Raw genomic sequence first — 18,450 nt, forward strand, 5'->3', positions numbered from 1 at the left:
GGGTGTCCGTCTGGGCATGCTGGGAGTTGTAGTTTTGCAATATGTGGAGGTCTACAGATAGCAGACCACTGCCGTATACAGTGATCCCTCAAGTTACAATATTAATTGGTTCCAGGACGACAATAGATAACTAATACAGATAAAGCAAATCCTTACATATAAAAGTAATAAAGATCTGCTGGGAGCTGTAATCACTGTGTATGTAGAGGACAGGAGCTTCTTCAGGGTCCTGTACAGTACACAGTGTCCTAAAAAAGTAACATGGAGCTGCCCTCACCTGGTGTCCTAAGGAGCAGCTAACCCTGGTACAGGTAAAGAGTACAGAACATGTAATACCTCCCTGTACTGTAGGGGGCGCTACCAGATATCAGTCAGTGCATACACTTCAGTAATACAGGTAAAGAGTAGTACAGAACATGTAATACCTCCCTGTACTGTAGGGGGCGCTACCAGACATCAGTCAGTGCATACACTTCAGTAATACAGGTAAAGAGTACAGAACATGTAATACCTCCCTGTACTGTAGGGGGCGCTCCAGACATCAGTCAGTGCATACACTTCAGTAATACAGGTAAAGAGTACAGAACATGTAATACCTCCCTGTACTGTAGGGGGCACTACCAGACGCAAGTCAGTGCATGCACTTCAGTAATACAGGTAAAGAGTACAGAACATGTGATACCTCCCTGTACTGTAGGGGGCGCTACCAGACATCAGTCAGTGCATACACTTCAGTAATACAGGTAAAGAGTACAGAACATGTAATACCTCCCTGTACTGTAGGGGACGCTACCAGACACCAGTCAGTGCATACACTTCAGTAATACAGGTAAAGAGTAGTACAGAACATGTAATACCTCCCTGTACTGTAGGGGGCGCTACCAGACACCAGTCAGTGCATACACTTCAGTAATACAGGTAAAGAGTAGTACAGAACATGTAATACCTCCCTGTACTGTAGGGGGCGCTACCAGACACCAGTCAGTGCATACACTTCAGTAATACAGGTAAAGAGTACAGAACATGTAATACCTCCCTGTACTGTAGGGGGTGCTACCAGACAGGAATTCAGTGCATACACTTCAGTAATACAAGTAAAGAGTACAGAACATGTAATACCTCCCTGTACTGTAGGGGGCGCTACCAGACACCAGTCAGTGCATACACTTCAGTAATACAGGTAAAGAGTACAGAACATGTAATACCTCCCTGTACTGTAGGGGGCGCTACCAGACAGGAATTCAGTGCATACACTTCAGTAATACAAGTAAAGAGTACAGAACATGTAATACCTCCCTGTACTGTAGGGGGCGCTACCAGACACCAGTCAGTGCATACACTTCAGTAATACAGGTAAAGAGTACAGAACATGTAATACCTCCCTGTACTGTAGGGGGCGCTACCAGACACCAGTTAGTGCAGGCACTTCAGTAATACAGGTAAAGAGTACAGAACATGTATTACCTCCCTGTACTGTAGGGGGCGCTACCAGACAGGAATTCAGTGCATACACTTCAGTATTATAAGTAAAGAGTACAGAACATGTAATACCTCCCTGTACTGTAGGGGGCGCTACCAGACACCAGTCAGTGCATACACTTCAGTAATACAGGTAAAGAGTACAGAACATGTAATACCTCCCTGTACTGTAGGGGGCGCTACCAGACACCAGTTAGTGCAGGCACTTCAGTAATACAGGTAAAGAGTACAGAACATGTAATACCTCCCTGTACTGTAGGGGGCGCTACCAGACACCAGTCAGTGCATACACTTCAGTAATACAGGGGGTTTTACCAGTGAATGCCCATTCTGATTGGTCGGTTCTTCCAGCCATTGACATGTTTCACAGATCTGGACGGTCTGTACATTGTATGTTGAGTCTTGTTTATAGTTACAATGGACCAGAAAAGACCATCGTATGTTGAAACTATTGTATGTTGAGGCCATTGTAAGTTGAGGGATCACTGTACAGTATTTCCCAACCAGGGTGCCTCCAGCAGTTTCAAAACTACAACTCCCAGCATGCCCGGACAGCCAACGGCTGTCCGGGCATGCTGGGAGTTGTAGTTTTGAAGCAGCTGCTAAACCATCACTTTACTGGAACTGGTTGTTTTCTTTGTTCCCAGTGTTGTGACTCACAACAATATCCCAGAGGAGTCCATGAAGAGTCCGGAGGTTTCCTACAGCAGCCGGCACCTGCTGACCTTCAACAACAAAAGCGATTCGCCCGAGCCCCCGGGGCCTAGATTCTATGCACCGCCTCCTGCCAAACATAAAAGCTCCTTCAGGTAAGAGTCCCTGGGGACCGGCCTGACATTATTGGTAACCACCTGTTATTTTTTCTTTTTTACCATTGACTTCTATTGAATTCTGCTGGCGGATTCCACTTGAAGAATGAACATGAATTCGGTGTCAGAATTCAGCGAGGAGAATTTACTTAGTGTGAACTGAGAAGCGGAAAATACATTGAAGTGAATGGAAAATCAATTGCTGAATAATTTCAGGCGGGATTACTCGAGGAAATTCCTCAGTGTGAACGTACCCATGGATGGTAGCGGATTCATATTGGTCCCTAAAACAAAGGGTCCACACAATCTGGGGGTGCAGCTCAACATTTGCGCTTTGAAATGCTAGAAGCGATGCCGTCCTTTGACGGTGTATCTCAGGAATTCACTTCTAATATTGAACTTACCGTATATTCTCGAGTATAAGCCGAGTTTTTCCAGCACAATTTTTCGTGCTGAAACCCCCCCCCCCCCCCCTTCGGCTTATACTCGAGTGAACTCTCCGCCTGTCAATCCCTTCTCAGTGGTCTTCAACCTGCGGACCTCCAGGTGTTGCAAAACTACAACTCCCAGCATGCCCGGACAGTCGGCTGTCCGGGCATGCTGGGTGTTGTAGTTTTTAAACCTCTGGAGGTCTGCAGGTTGAAGACCACTGCGGCCTTCGTCATCATCCAGCCCCCCCCCCCTCCCCCTTTTGTTTTGTACTCACCTCCCCTCGGTGGGAAGGAAGGGTGAGCATGTCCGGGCCATCTACGCTGCAGGGAATGTCCGGTGGGGAGGGTAACTCACTGCGGGCTGTCCATTTTCACCAGGGGGGGCCCTCTTCTTCGCAACGTCCCTGTGCGTCGTCGTCAAGGCAATGTCACTAGTCACTAGCGCAGAGAAGATGGCCTCCCGTTGAAGATGGACAGCCCGCAATGACTAACCCTCCCCACCAGACGGTCCCTGCAGCACAGATGGCCCGGACATGCTCACCCTTCCTTCCCACCGAGGGGAAGTGAGTACAAAACAAAAGGGGGGAGGGTCTGGATGATGACGAAGGCCGCAGTGGTCTTCAACCTGCAGGCCTCCAGAGGTTTCAAAACTACAACTCCCAGCATGCCCGGACAGCCGACGGCTGTCCGGGCATGCTGGGAGTTGTAGTTTTGCAACATCTGGAGGTCCGCAGGTTGAAGACCACTGAGAGGGATTGACAGGCGGTGATGATGAAGGGGGGGGGGATGATGACATGGGGGGATGGTATATTTCCCACCCTAGGCTTATAGTCGAGTCAATAACTTTTCCTGGGTTTTTGGGGTGAAATTAGGGGCCTCGGCTTATATTCGGGTCGGCTTATACTCGAGTATATATAAGGTCTGTGTCTGCTTCTTTTTCAGCAACTCAACCGGTTCGCTGGCAAACGTGAAGCACTTAATGGTTCGAGACCTGGATCAGCTCTTCCTTGCCTCCGATTGCAGACACTTCAACCGCACCGAGTCAATCCGGTAGGTACCAGGATCTCTGTTCTCATTCTCTAAAATGGCAAAGAAGTTAAAGGGGTACTTCAGTGGAAAAATTATTTTTTTTTTTCATATCAACCGGCTCCAGAAAGTTAAACAGATTTGCAAATGACTTCTATTTAAAAAAATCTATATCCTACCAGTACTTATCAGCAGCTGAAGTTGAATTGTTCTTTTCTGTCTGACCACAGTGCTCTCTACTGACATCTCTTGTCTGTCTCAGGAACTGTCCAGAGCAGGAGAGGTTTGCAGAGAGCACTGTGGTCAGAAAACTCAACTTCTGCAGCTGATAAGTACTGGTAGGATTAAGATTTTTTTTTTAATAGAAGTAATTTACAAATCTGTTTAAATTTCTGGAGCCAGTTGATATGAAAAAAAAAAAAAAGTTTTGGAATACCTCTTACTCCAGTGGAAAATGTTTTTTTTTAATTAAGTTAAACAGATTTGTAAATTACTTTAAATTAAAAAATCTTTACCCTTCCAGTACTTTTTAGCATCTGTATGCTACAGAGGAAATTCTTTTCTTTTTGGATTTCTTTCTTGTCTTGTCCACAGTGCTCTCTGCTGACACCTGATGCCCGTATCAGGAACTGTCCAGAGCAGGAGAAAATCCCCATAGCAAACCTATACTGCTCTGGACAGTTCCTGACGCGGACAGAGGTGTCAGCAGAGAGCACTGTGGACAAGACAAAAAAAGAAATTCAAAAAGAAAAGAATTTCCTCTGTAGCATACAGCTGCTAAAAAGTACTGGAAGGGTAAAGATTTTTTTTAATAGAAGTAATATACGGATCTGTTTAACTTTCTGGCACCAGTTCATTTAAAAAAAAAAATGTTTTCCACCAGAGTACCCCTTTAAAAAGGCCACCCTTAGGGGAATATACACCTTGGGGACCCCTTGTGGCAGCTGTTTTTTAAAACGAAAATTATCTCCAGCACCAGGATGTGGATATAAACGGGTTTCTTTATTTAATGAAGACAGCTACATACATGAATTCTCTGACGCGTTTCGCGCTTTCGCGCTTAGTCATAGAGTCACTGTCTGTTTTTTCATCTCCTTGTCTGACTGCAGTTTGTCTGTGTTTCCCAACCAGGGTGCCTCCAGCTGTTGCAAAACTACAACTTCCAGCATGCCTGGACAGCCTACGGCTGTCCAGGCATGCTGGGAGTTGTAGTTTTGCAACAGCTGGAGGCACCCTGGTTGGGAAACACTGGTCTGTGTGTTCGTTTGATTATCTGTATTATTAATGTTCTGGAGGTTTGCTTTTCTATGCCCTCCATTTTTTTCTCTTTGTTAGACTCCAATTAGAGGAGCAGTCCTGTTATCTTTATAACTAGAGATGAGCGAACTTACAGTAAATTCGATTCGTCACGAACTTCTCGGCTCGGCGGTTGCTGACTTTTCCTGCATAAATTAGTTCAGCTTTCCGGTGCTCCGGTGGGCTGGAAAAGGTGGATACAGTCCTAAGAAAGAGTCTCCTAGGAATGTATCCACCTTTTCCAGCCCACCGGAGCACCGGAAAGCTGAACTAATTTATGCAGGAAAAGTCATCAACTGCCGAGCTGAGAAGTTCGTGACTAATCGAATTTACTGTAAGTTCGCTCATCTCTAGTTATAACCCTTAGGTATTGATCTAGTGCGGCGTTCCGTTGCCGATCTAACTTCCTGTTTGGGACGGATGGAGGCTCCGACACCGCGTCTTCTCTGAACAGCCTTTATGGGCAACAGTTGTTCTGGATTTCTCCTGTTTTGCTCCCTATTTCTTCCTGTTAATTTTAAATTCCATTGTTGTTCATTGCATATTTTTGGAAAACAATGAAAATTGTTATTTAACAAAAAATAAAAATAAAAAATAAAAAAAGACCACCTCTGATCTATTAGTCCTTGATCTTGAGAAGACCCTCCTGATCTGTTGACCCTTGATCTTGAGAAGATCACCTCTGCTCTTTGGCCCTCTACCTTGAAAAGGCCCCCCTGATCAGTCAGCCCCAATCTTAAGTAGACCCCCCTGATCAGTCAGCCTCAATCTTAAGTAGACCCCCCCCTGATCAGTCAGCCTCAATCTTAAGTAGACCCCCCCCCTGATCAGTCAGCTCCAATCTTAAGTAGATCCCCCTGATCAGTCAGCCTCAATCTTAAGTAGACCCCCCTGATCAGTCAGCTCCAATCTTAAGTAGACCCCCCTGATCAGTCAGCCCCAATCTTAAGTAGACCCCCCTGATCAGTCAGCCCCAATCTTAAGTAGACCCCCCTGATCAGTCAGCCCCAATCTTAAGTAGACCCCCCTGATTAGTCAGCCTCAATCTTAAGTAGACCCCCCTGATCAGTCAGCCCCAATCTTAAGTAGACCCCCCTGATCAGTCAGCCTCAATCTTAAGTAGACCCCCCTGATCAGTCAGCCTCAATCTTAAGTAGACCCCCCTGATCAGTCAGCTCCAATCTTAAGTAGACCCCCCTGATCTGTTAGTCCTTAATCTTAAGTAGACACCCCCCCCCGATCAGTCAGCCCTCATTCTTAAAGGGGTACCCCGGTGGGGGGAAAAAATTCAAATCAACTGGCTCCAGAAAGTTAAACACATTCTTCACATATTTCTATTTAAAAATCTTAATCCTTCCAGTACTTATCAGCTGCTATATACTATAGATATACTACAGATAAATTTGTGTAGTTCTTTCCAGTCTGACCCCAGTGCTCTCTGCCGACACCTCTGTCCATGTCAGGAACTGTCCAGAGCAGGAGCAAATCCCCATAGCAAACCTCTCCTGCTCTGGACAGTTCCTATAATGGACAGAGGTGTCGGCAGAGAGCACTGTGGTCAGACAGAAAAGAACTACACAGATTTCTCTGTATTTTACAGCAGCTGATAAGTACTGGAAGGATTAAGGATTAAGCAGAGGCTGCCACGCCCCCTTCATATAGTTCTATGGGAGAGCCGTTCGGCAATCTTTGGCTCTACCATAGAACTATATGGAGGGGGCGTGGCTTGTGACATGCTCCTGTGCTATAGCAAAGGAGCTCCATACAGGAGATCGCGGGGGGCCCCAGCGCTCAGACCCCCCGGAATCTAAAATGTATCCCCTATCTGAAGGATTAATAAGTTTTTAATTGTGAGATTTGTCCTTTAATCTTAAGTAGACCCCCTTGATCTGTCAGCCCTCAATCTTAAAGGGGTACTCTGCTGCTCAGTGTTTGGAACAGACTGTTCCGAATGCTGGAGTCGGGAGCTCGTGGCGTCATAGCCCCGCCCCCTCGTGATCTCATGCCCTGCCCCCTCGATGCAAGTCTCCCATAGACTTGCATTGAGGGGGCGGGGTGTGACATCATGAGGGGGTGGGGCTATGATGTCACAAGCTCCCGACTCCAGCATTCGGAACAGTTTGTTCCAAACACTGAGCAGCGGAGTACCCCTTTAAGTAGACCCCCCGATCTGTTCCCCTTTTCTTTGAGAAGATGCTTCTGATGTGTTGGATCTGTTCTTTCCGCAGTGTTTGGTGCTCGTCCCTAATCCTTGTAGAGTTCTGCTCTCCCTAACCCTCTTCCTCTTCTTTCCTCACGTATAGATTGGCGGATGAGCTCAGTCTTTGGGTTCGCCGGCATCAGAATGAGAGGAAGACTGGAAAGCAGGCCCCGAAAAAACAGCGCAAAATAAAGGTGCGGGTTACCGCCAGTTCACGCGGATTCATCATCTTCGTTTCTTTGCACATATGTTGTCCTGTATAAGTATGATTCTTTTTCCATTGTCTTCCAGAAGCCGCTGATCAGGACCAGTATGGCACTGTCAGATCTGGTGCCAGCTCACGTGTCCCGGCTCCAGTCTCACAGGTTCTCTCCTCACTGATCATTGTTTCCTCTTCTCTTTCCACCATTCTGTCCATTATTAATAGAATTATTATTATTATTATTATTGAATTATCTCTTCTTCCAACACCATTTGGAGAGCATTAGTCTCTGTCCGGCTTCTATCTCTGTATTGTGTCTCTGTCCATCACACGTTCCTCTATCCCCCGGACTGTCTGCTGCAGTCACGCCCGTCTGGCTGTCTATTCCATGTTACACCCTATGTCCTAATGGACTTCATACCTTTTATATCTCCAGCTCCTATTTCCAAATATCTGAGTTGATATAAGTGATTCTGTTATTTAGAACCCTTAAATATTAGTGACAGCAGAGACACTCTCTTTCTAGAAATCTCTCTCTCCTGCTCCCTGTCTCTCTCTCTTAAGCTCTCTATGTCTTTCTCGAGTTCTCTGTCTCTCTCAATCTCGGTCTTCCTTCCTCCCGAGCTCTCTATGTCTCTCTCGAATTCTCTGTGGCTCTCATGATCTCTCTTTCTCTCTCTCAAGCTCTCCGTCTCTCTCTTGAGCACTCTGTCTCTCTTGATCTGTCCCTCTCCCTTGAGCTCTCTATGCCTCTCTCTCTTGATCTGTCCCTCTCTTGAGTTCTCTATGCCTCTCTCTCTCTAGCTCTCTGTCTTTATTGATCTGTCACTCTCTCTCTCTTGAGCTCTCTGTCTCTCTTGATCTGCCTCTCTCTCTCAAGCTCTCCATGTCTCTCTTGATCTGTCTCTCTCTCTTGAGCTCTCTATGCCTCTCTCTCTCTCTATGACTCTCTCTCTGTCTCTCTTAATCTGTCTCTCTCTCTCTCTTGAGCTCTCTATGCCTCTCTCTCTCTCTCTCTCTTGAGCTCTCTTGAGCTCTCTATGCCTCTCTCAAGCTCTCTGTCTCTCTTGATCTGTCTCTCTCTTGAGCTCTCTATGCCTCTCTCTCTCAAGCTCTCTATGTCTCTCTTGATCTGTCTCTCTCTCTTGAGCTCTCTATGCCTCTCTCTCTCTCTCTCTCTCTCTCTCTCTCTCTCTCTCAAGCTCTCTGTCTCTCTTGATCTGTCTCTCTCTCTTGAGCTCTCTATGCCTCTCTCTCTCTCTCAAGCTCTCTATGTCTCTCTTGATCTGTTTTTTTTCCTGGAATACCCCTTTTAAAGGGGTACTCCGGTGAAAACCTTTTTTCTTTTAAATCAACTGGTGGCAGAAAGTTAAACATATTTGTAAATTACTTCTATTAAAAAATCTTAATCCTTCCTGTACTTATTAGCTGCTGAATACTACAGAGGAAATTCTTTTCTTTTTGGAATGCTCTCTGATGACATCACGAGCACAGTTCTCTCTGCTGACATTATAATAATAATAATAACGCTTTATTTATTGTTGTCCTTAGTGGGATTTGAACCCTAGTCCCCAGCACTGCAAGGCAGCAGTGCTAACCACTGAGCCACCATGCTGCCCTTAGCCTACATCTGCTATGCACGGTTGCTAAAATGGACAGAGATGTCAGCAGAGAGCACTGTGCTCGTGATGTCATCAGTGTTCCAAAAAGAAAGGAATTTCCTCTGTAGCATTCAGCAGCTAATAAGTACTGGAAGGATTAAGATTTTTTTTAATAGAAGTAATTTACAAATATGTTTAACTTTCTGCCACCAGTTGATTTTAAAAGAAAAAAGGTTTTCACCGGAGTACCCCTTTAAGTTTGTCTCTTAGAACGGCCATATACACAGTGAGCCAGATTAACTATTACAAATGCACCACGTACTCTTTGCTCCCCTATTACTCTGTATTCTAGACACTTTTTGTGCTTCTTCTGACAATGTGGCTTGGCTTAGGGGAAAATGCCGTGTAACTTGAGACATGACACCAAACACATATGACTCCATAGAAGAATGCTGACCTACGCCTCCTATATCTCTTTTCTTTATGTCTGTACGCGCCTTCTGTCGCTGTGCGGTCCAGTCGCCTTAGGTAATGTCTAAAGGCTATATGCTCTATACACTTTTGCAACCATTTCCCTTTTTTTTTTTTTTTTTTGTCCCAGTAAACTTAGTGAAAAATGAAGCAAATTTGCAATAAGTTTTAATTAAGAATTTCCTATAATTCGTTTTCCACATCTCCCACTAAGCGTCTCCATTCCATGTAGTGTAATCCTAAAAACTTTGCAGTCTCATACTTTCTTTAAGGAAACATGATCAGAAAATGACTCATTGTTTAAATCAATTTATATATATATATATATATATATAAAAATTAAAATTTTTTTATTTTCCAATTTGCAATGTACCGTATTTTTCGCCGTATAAGACGCACTTTTTCTTCCCCAAAACTGGGGGGAAAAAGTCTGTGCGTCTTATACGGCGAATACACCCCTATCGCGGCGGTCCCTGAGGCCATCAACGGCCGGGACCCGCGGCTAATACAGGACATCACCGATCGCGGTGATGCCCTGTATTAACCCTTCAGACGCGGCGATGAAAGCTGACCGCCGCGTCTAAAAGGAAAGTGACACTAACCCGGCTATTCAGTCAGGCTGTTCGGGACCGCCGCGATTTCACCGCGGCGGTCCCGAACAGCCCGACTGAATAGCCGGGTTAGTGCTTACAGGACAACGGGAGGGACCTTACCTGCCTCCTCGGTGTCTTCTCCGTTCAGGGATTCCCTGTATGGCCGGCGCTCTCCTTCCTCGTCATCACGTCGTCGCGTACGTGCGTCAGCGTGCGTAACGACGTGATGGCAGCGACGGAGAGAGCGATGGAGCGACATCCAGGGCAGCGGTGACGGGTCCGGAGCGGCGGGGACACGTGAGTATTACCTCCAGTGGTCTTCAATCTGCGGACCTCCAGATGTTGCAAAACTACAACTCCCAGCATGCCCGGACAGCCAACGGCTGTCCGGGCATGCTGGGAGTTGTAGTTTTGCAACATCTGGAGGTCCGCAGGTTGAAGACCACTATTGGGTTCAAAATCTTTATTTTTTTAGATTTTGCACCTATAAATTGGGTGCGTCTTATAGGCCGGTGCGTCCTATAGGGCGAAAAATACGGTATATTTTAAAATAATCCAGAAATCTTGCAGTTTCCATTTTGGCCACTAGGGCTAAAACGAAGCTGAGAATTCCTTTCCCTCCTTATCATCACAGGCAGGATTACGATGAAAGGTGACACTAGTAGATAGATCAGTGTTTCCCAACCAGTGTGCCTCCAGCTGTTGCAAAGCTACAACTCCCAGCATGCCCGGACAGCCAAAGGCTTGCAACAGCTGGAGGTACAATGATTGGGAAACACTGATATAGATAAGAGGTACACACATTAGCTGTTGCTCATGGATCAGCCTTCCCTTTCCTCCAGAATGACCTCTGAAATGGTCACAGAACATACCCAGACACCTGTACAATTCATACGAATGAGACAGTTTAAGTCTGTTGTTACCTATGATTATGGGTCTTGCTGTAAAGCATATTACTAAATGTTGTTAAAAACAGCTCAGGCAAGATGGCAGCTCCCATAGTAATGTACAAAAAATGAAAAAAAAATGTAAAATACAATCTAGGTCATAAATTCCCATACACAAAAGCAGCTTACTAATATAGTGTTTTTAGCCATAGTGCTCAGATCTTTAATTTCAGCTGTGCTCTCAAAACAGTCTGCTCTGTCTAAATCTAATGAGTAGTAATACCAGCTCCCCCTTCTTCACATCACTGGTCTTGTCCCGTGGTGACACTTGGGGAGGAGGTCCCCAAGTGTCACCACGGAACAAGACCAGTGATGTGAAGAAGGGGGAGCTGGTATTACTACTCATTAGATTTATGATTAATTAAATAAGGCAGCAGTGAGCCCATTCTGACAGAAACTACTGTGGATGAGAACGGCCTCCTGCTGCTTTATCTAATGAGCAGTAATACCAGCTCCCGCCTTCACATCACTGGTCACAACCCTTTTTAACCCCTCCATTCATGTGTATGGGATATACAATGAATGTTAATCTTGTTGCAATTAAAGATGTATGGGCACTTTTATTTTTGTCCCCTAACATATACATATTGTACGGAAGCCACAAGCAGAGAACTGATGGGTGGATCAGACTACACAAAGTTTGTTGCCTGTTTCCATGGAGATATATAGTTTGTATTGTAGCAATACAATTTTTTTTTCCATTCTCTCTTTTTTCGGGGGGTGGGGAGGTTAGAGGACGGTAACCCCAAACACGTACTTAAAGGGTTACTCCGGTGGAAACCTTTTTTTTATTTTTTATTTTTTTTTAAATATACTGTTGCCAGAAAGTCAAACAGATTTGTAAATTACTTCAATTAAAAAGTCTTAATCCTTTTAGTACTTATTAGCAGCTGTATGCTATAGAGGAAATTCTTTTACTTTTTGAATTTCTTTTTTTGTCTTGTCCACAGTGATCTCTGCTGACACCTCTGTCCGTGTCAGGAACTGTCCAGAGCAGCATAGGTTTGCTATGGGGATTTTCTTCTCCTCTGGACAGTTCCTGACACGGACAGAGGTGTCAGCAGAGAGCACTGTGGACAAGACAAAAAAAGAAATTCAAAAAATAAAGCATTTCCTCTGTAGCATACAGCTGCTAAAAAGTACTGGAAGGATTAAGATTTTTTTTTTTATAAAAGTAATTTACAGATCTGTTTAACTTTCTGGCACCAGTTCATTAAAAAAAAAAAAAAAAAAAAAAAAAAAAAAAGTTTTCCACCGGAGTACCCCTTTAAGTTTGTATTGTAAACGAACAGGTTATAAGAGGCTTTAATATAAGAGAGTTTGCCGTGATATATTGCCGAATTATAGGATGTTTGGCTTCTCGGTGGCCCCCGTGGGGTGATGTATACTGTAAAATCAATAAAATCTATTGAACATAGTTTGTATTGTAGCAATCAAGAACCTAGTTGCTCTATATTATTTCTAGAGCTGAGCGAACTTACAGTAAATTCGATTCGTCACGAACTTCTCGGCTCGGCGGTTGATGACTTTATCCTGCATAAATTAGTTCAGCTTTCCGGTGCTCCCGTGGGCTGGAAAAGGTGGATACAGTCCTAGGAGACTCTCCAGCCCACCGCAGCACCTGAAAGCTGAACTAATTTATGCAGGATAAGTCATCAACTGCCGAGCCGAGAAGTTTGTGACGAATCAAATTTACTGTAAGTTCGCTCATCTCTAGTCACAAACTTCTCGGCTCGGCAGTTGATGACTTATCCTGCATAAATTAGTTCAGCTTTCAGGTGCTCCGGTGGGCTGGAAAAGGTGGATACAGTCCTAGGAGACTCTCCAGCCCACCGGAGCACCTGAAAGCTGAACTAATTTATGCAGGATAAGTCATCAACTGCCGAGCCGAGAAGTTTGTGACGAATCAAATTTACTGTAAGTTCGCTCATCTCTAGTCACAAACTTCTCGGCTCGGCAGTTGATGACTTATCCTGCATAAATTAGTTCAGCTTTCAGGTGCTCCGGTGGGCTGGAGAGTCTCCTAGGACTGTATCCACCTTTTCCAGCCCACGGGAGCACCGGAAAGCTGAACTAATTTATGCAGGAAAAGTCATCAACTGCCGAGCCGAGAAGTTTGTGACGAATCGAATTTATTGTAAGTTCGCTCATCTCTATTTGTGACGAATTAAATTTACTGTAAGTTCATTCATCTCTAATTATTTCATTTACTATGAGAGAATTAAAGTGGTCATCTGGGAAACACAACTTCAGCCCTTACCCAGAGGATAGGGGGGGATAAGTGTCTGGTTGCGGGGGGGTTTGACTGTTCGGATCCTGTGATTAGCTGCACCGGCCATCACTCCTGCTTGTCTCGAAAGGTAGGGACTGGAGCGCTGAGCATAGGGTAAGTTGGGCCCCATACAGTAGATCATCAGGGATAAGTTGTGTTCCCCCGAGTACCCCTTTAGTCATCAGATTGTGTAGGTCAGTGGTCTCCAAACTGTGGCCCTCCAGATGTTGCAAAACTACAACTCCCAGCATGCCCGGACAGCCAACGGCTGTCCGGGCATGCTGGGAGTTGTAGTTTTGCAACATCTGGAGGGCCACAGTTTGGAGACCACTGGTGTAGGTGAACATCTAAGTTTGTGGGGTAACTGTTCTATCTCACCCACAGATTGCAGACTGCTCCATTACAGCTATTTGGCCCCCAGGAGCCCAGCGATCACTTTCTAATGGACGCCATTGAGCGCCGCGAAGATACCTTCTACGTTGTCTCATTCCGCAGGGTCAGTGGCGCGATTCGCATGGCGTCCGGACACAACTCCCGTCTTTATATAAGACCTACCACACTCACTCCCAGTCTGTCTCTTACAGGATCACCTGCTCCTTCCAGCAATAAGTCACAATAAAACCTCCCGTCCCAAGATGTCCCTGGTGATGCCGGCCATGTCGGTGAATGGTGAGTTTACTGTCTCGTGTTCTTTTACCCTGACGTCTCGTTCTCCTAGATCACTAGTAATCATGGGTCCTTGTGCTCCACAGACAGCGGCGTCTATAACAGCACCCAGGGGTACGAGACCATGATGCAGATAGACTGCGAGGTGATGGACACCAGGGTCATCCAGATTAAATCCTCCACGGTCCCCCCCTCACTAAGGACGCCTCCGAGCCCCCCTCCACAGCCAGGAACGGCAACTGGGAACCAGTCCCTCTATCTGCAGGACCAGACGTCCGTGGAGGACGGGCAGCACTGAGGACGGACACGAGGGTAGCGCTTTTATATTGTAAATACAAGTATATGTATATAAGAAGAAATATAGGCAGGTGTGTAAGTAATTAGGTAATTATCAATGTGAGATATATTAATATTAAATAAAATAAAATGTGTGTGTGTGTATATATATATATATATATATATATATATATATATATATATAAATAATATTTGTGTGTGTGCATATACCGTATATTCTCGAGTATAAGCTTATACTCGAGTGAACAAAAAAACTTTCTGGCCTGTCAATCCCTTCTCAGTGGTTTTCAACCTGCGGACCTCCAGATGTTGCAAAACTACAACTCCCAGCATGCCCGGACAGCCATCGGCTGTCCAGGCATGCTAGAAGTTGTAGTTTTGAAACATCTGGAGGTCCGCAGGTTGAAGACCACTGTCCGAGCCTTCATCATCATCCAGACCCCCCCTTTTGTTTTCCACTCACCTCCCCTCCCCTCGGTGGGAAGGAAGGGTGAGCTGGTCGGGGCCATCTATGCTGCAGGGACCGTCCGGTGGGGAGGGTTAGTCGTTCCGGGCTGTCCATCTTCACCGGGAGGCTCTCTTCTCAGCTCCAGCCCCGGACTAGTGACGCTGCATTGACACCACTGTGCAGGGACGTTCATGCGCACGGACGTGACGTGCACGTCGTCATCAAAGCAGCGTCACTAGTCTGGGGCCGGAGCGGAGAAGAGGGCCTCCCGGTGAAGATGGACAGCCCGGAACGACTAACCCTCCCCTCCGGACGGTCCCTGCAGCATAGATGGCCCCGACCAGCTCACCCTTCCTTCCCACCGAGGGGAGGTGAGTAGAAAACAAAAGAGGGGTCTGGATGATGACGAAGGCCCGGACAGTGGTCTTCAACCTGCGGACCTCCAGATGTTTCAAAACTACAACTCCCAGCATGCCCGCACAGCCGATGGCTGTGCGGGCATGCTGGGAGTTGTAGTTTTGCAACATCTGGAGGTATGCAGGTTGAAGACCACTGAGAAGGGATTGAGAGGCAGTGATGATGAAGGGGGGATGATGTATTTCCCACCCTAGGCTTATAGTCAAGTCAATAACTTTTATATTCGAGTATATACGGTATATATGCACAAATATTATATGTGTATATAAATTATATATTTGTATCTATATGTGTGTGATATACATATATATATATATATATATATATATATATATATATATACATACACACACACACACACACACATATACATATATATAAATAAAAATATATAATTGATATACATATATATAATTAATATTTGTGCGTGTATGTGCATATATATATATATATATATACACGCACACATACATATATATGCACATACATAAATATTAATTATATTTATATATTTTATATATACACACACACATATGTGTGTGTGTGTGTATGTATATATATATATATATATATATATATATATATATATATATATACACACACCGTTATATATGTATATATATATACCGTATGTATAACACACATACACACATATATATATATATACACGCAGATATATTATATATATATATATATGTGTGTGTCTGTGTGTGTGTGTATATATATATATGTATCTGCGCTGCGGAATCTGTGTGCGCTACATAAATAAAGATGATTATTATATATTGTGTCTGTTTCCATAGTAAAGGATGACGCCTGGAGACTTTACGCCAATTTCCAAGCCTCCCCGCCACATCCTTCACTATAAAAACTGCAGCTATATAGAAAAGCCTCATTCCATCGTTATTTTAATTTTACTTAAAGGGTTTATCCAGACAAAACATTGTTTCTTCGAAAACCAGTGCCACATCTGTCCTCAGGTCATGTACGGTATTACAACTCTGCTCCATTCACTTCAGTAGAGCTGAGCTGCAGTACCTCGCACAACCTGACAACAAGAATGGCGCTGTTTTTGGAAGAAGCTATGTTTTTCGAACCCTGGATTATCTCTAAAGGGACACTCCGGGCAAAACCTGGTGCAGGATTATAGGGGGGCAGAGCATGTTACAAGGATTCTCTGTTTTCGGTTTGATATTCAAGCCCCACGTAATTATCCCTATTTCCCGAAGTCTTCCTTTAATTTCGGTATGGTGTATTTTTTTGCGTTCTGCACTAAGAAAAGGGAATCATGAAGGTTGATGCACTATTTATTATGTTTTTATATATGTCTGTTCCAATGTATCATTTTCCCATATAATGACAAAATAATTGCATGAGTAGTGCCTGCAAACCTGCAGTTATGTAGACAGAACACCCCCTCCAAATCCTGTGGTATGGCCCTGGGTGCGTATTATAGTGGTACATAGTCCTGGCCACACCCTTAAAGGGGCACTCTAATTAAATTTTGTTTTGCTATTGCACTCCTTATCGTAAAGAAACAATATTTCTTATATACTTTGTTTAAAAAAAATAAAATAAAGTTTTCTATGTTTTATTTGTGCTTAACCCCTTAAGGACTCAGCGTTTTTCCGTTTTTGCATTTTCATTTTTTCCTCATCACTTTCTAAAAATCATAGCGCTTTCAATTTTGCACCTAAAATTCCATATTATGGCTTATTTTATGCGCCACCAATTCTACTTTGCAGTGACATTAGTCATTTTACCAAACAATCCACGGCGAAACGGAAAAAAAATTCATTGTGCGACAAAATTGAAGAAAAAATTTCATTTTGTAACTTTTGGGGGCTTCCGTTTCTACGTAGTACATTTTTCGGTAAAAATGACCCCTTATCTTTATTCTGTAGGTCCATACGGTTAAAATGACCCCCTACTTATAAATGTTTGATTTTGTCGCACTTCTGGAAAAAATCATAACTACATGCAGGAAAATTTATACGTTTAAAATTGTCATCTTCTGACCCCTATAACTTTTTTATTTTTCCGCATACGGGCCGGTATGAGGGCTCATTTTTTGCGCAGTGGTCTGAAGTTTTTATCGGTAACATTTTTGTATTGATCGGACTTTATGATCGCTTTCTATAAATTTTTTTATGATATAAAAAGTGACCATTTTGGACTTTGGAATTTTTTTGCGCGTTCGCCATTGACCGTTCGGTTTAATTAACGATATATTTTTATAAATCGGACATTTCTGCACGCGGCGATACCACATATGTTTATTTTTATTTACACTGTTTTTGTTTTGTTTTTATGGGTAAAGGGGGGTGATTCAAACTTTAATTAGGGAAGGGGTTAAATGACCTTTATTAACTTTTTTTCCCACTTTTTTTGCAGTGTTATAGCTCCCATAGGGACCTATAACACTGCACACACTGATCTCTTATACTGATCATTGTTATCCCATAGGGACCTATAACACTGCACACACTGATCATTGTTATCCCATAGGGACCTATAACACTGCACACACTGATCATTGTTATCCCATAGGGACCTATAACACTGCACACACTGATCATTGTTATCCCATAGGGACCTATAACACTGCACACACTGATCATTGTTATCCCATAGGGACCTATAACACTGCACACACTGATCATTGTTATCCCATAGGGGCCTATAACACTGCACACACTGATCTTTTACACTGATCTCTGCAAAGCCATAGCTTTGCATGGATCAGCGTAATAGGGGGTTGATTGCTCAAGCCTGTAGCTCAGGCTTGGAGCAATCAAACGCTGATCGGACGCGACGGAGCAAAGTAAGGGGGTCTCCGCTCGCGTCCTAGCTGATCGGGACATCGCGATTTTATCGCGATAGTCCCGATCAGCCCGACTGAGCTGCCGGGAAGCTTTTACTTTCGTTTTCGACGCATCTGAAGGGTTAATAGCGCACGGCACAACGATCTGTGCCGCGCGCTATTAGCCCAGGGTCCCGGCTATCAATAGCAGCCGGGACTGACTCGGTGTGATGCGGGGTTACGGCGTGACTCCGTTTTAAACACCGGGCTCAGGGCCTGCATCCTTAAGAGGTTAAAAAAGCTCAAGAGCATATTTTCCCCCATCTCATACACAGACTTAGGACAGAAGTCCAAACCCAGGAAGTGCAGCCTGGAGTGCTGAGGGGGGGGGGGGTGTGTGTGTCCAACCCACAGCATATGGCAGTTAAGTGTGAGAAGAGCTATGATTGGATGAGGCTGGACACACCCCCCTCAGCACTCCAGGCTGCACTT

The 18,450-nt window shown here is 44.5% G+C and overlaps 1 protein-coding gene across 1 annotated transcript in view; it reads left to right on the forward strand.

The window, feature by feature from the left end:
• Positions 1 to 14,305, forward strand: part of ATF6B (activating transcription factor 6 beta) — a 66,758-nt gene extending 52,453 nt beyond the window's left edge. The window contains exons 13-19 of the mRNA XM_056541449.1: positions 2,127 to 2,288; positions 3,662 to 3,769; positions 7,345 to 7,435; positions 7,533 to 7,606; positions 13,712 to 13,823; positions 13,912 to 13,996; positions 14,080 to 14,305. Coding sequence (XP_056397424.1) covers positions 2,127 to 2,288; positions 3,662 to 3,769; positions 7,345 to 7,435; positions 7,533 to 7,606; positions 13,712 to 13,823; positions 13,912 to 13,996; positions 14,080 to 14,291 — 844 coding nt within the window. The 3' untranslated portion in view covers positions 14,292 to 14,305. The remainder of the gene's footprint in view (positions 1 to 2,126; positions 2,289 to 3,661; positions 3,770 to 7,344; positions 7,436 to 7,532; positions 7,607 to 13,711; positions 13,824 to 13,911; positions 13,997 to 14,079) is intronic.
• The last annotated feature ends 4,145 nt before the right edge of the window (positions 14,306 to 18,450 follow it).

The sequence above is a fragment of the Hyla sarda genome, chromosome 9, assembly GCF_029499605.1.
Source record: "Hyla sarda isolate aHylSar1 chromosome 9, aHylSar1.hap1, whole genome shotgun sequence".
Lineage (NCBI taxonomy): Eukaryota > Metazoa > Chordata > Amphibia > Anura > Hylidae > Hyla > Hyla sarda.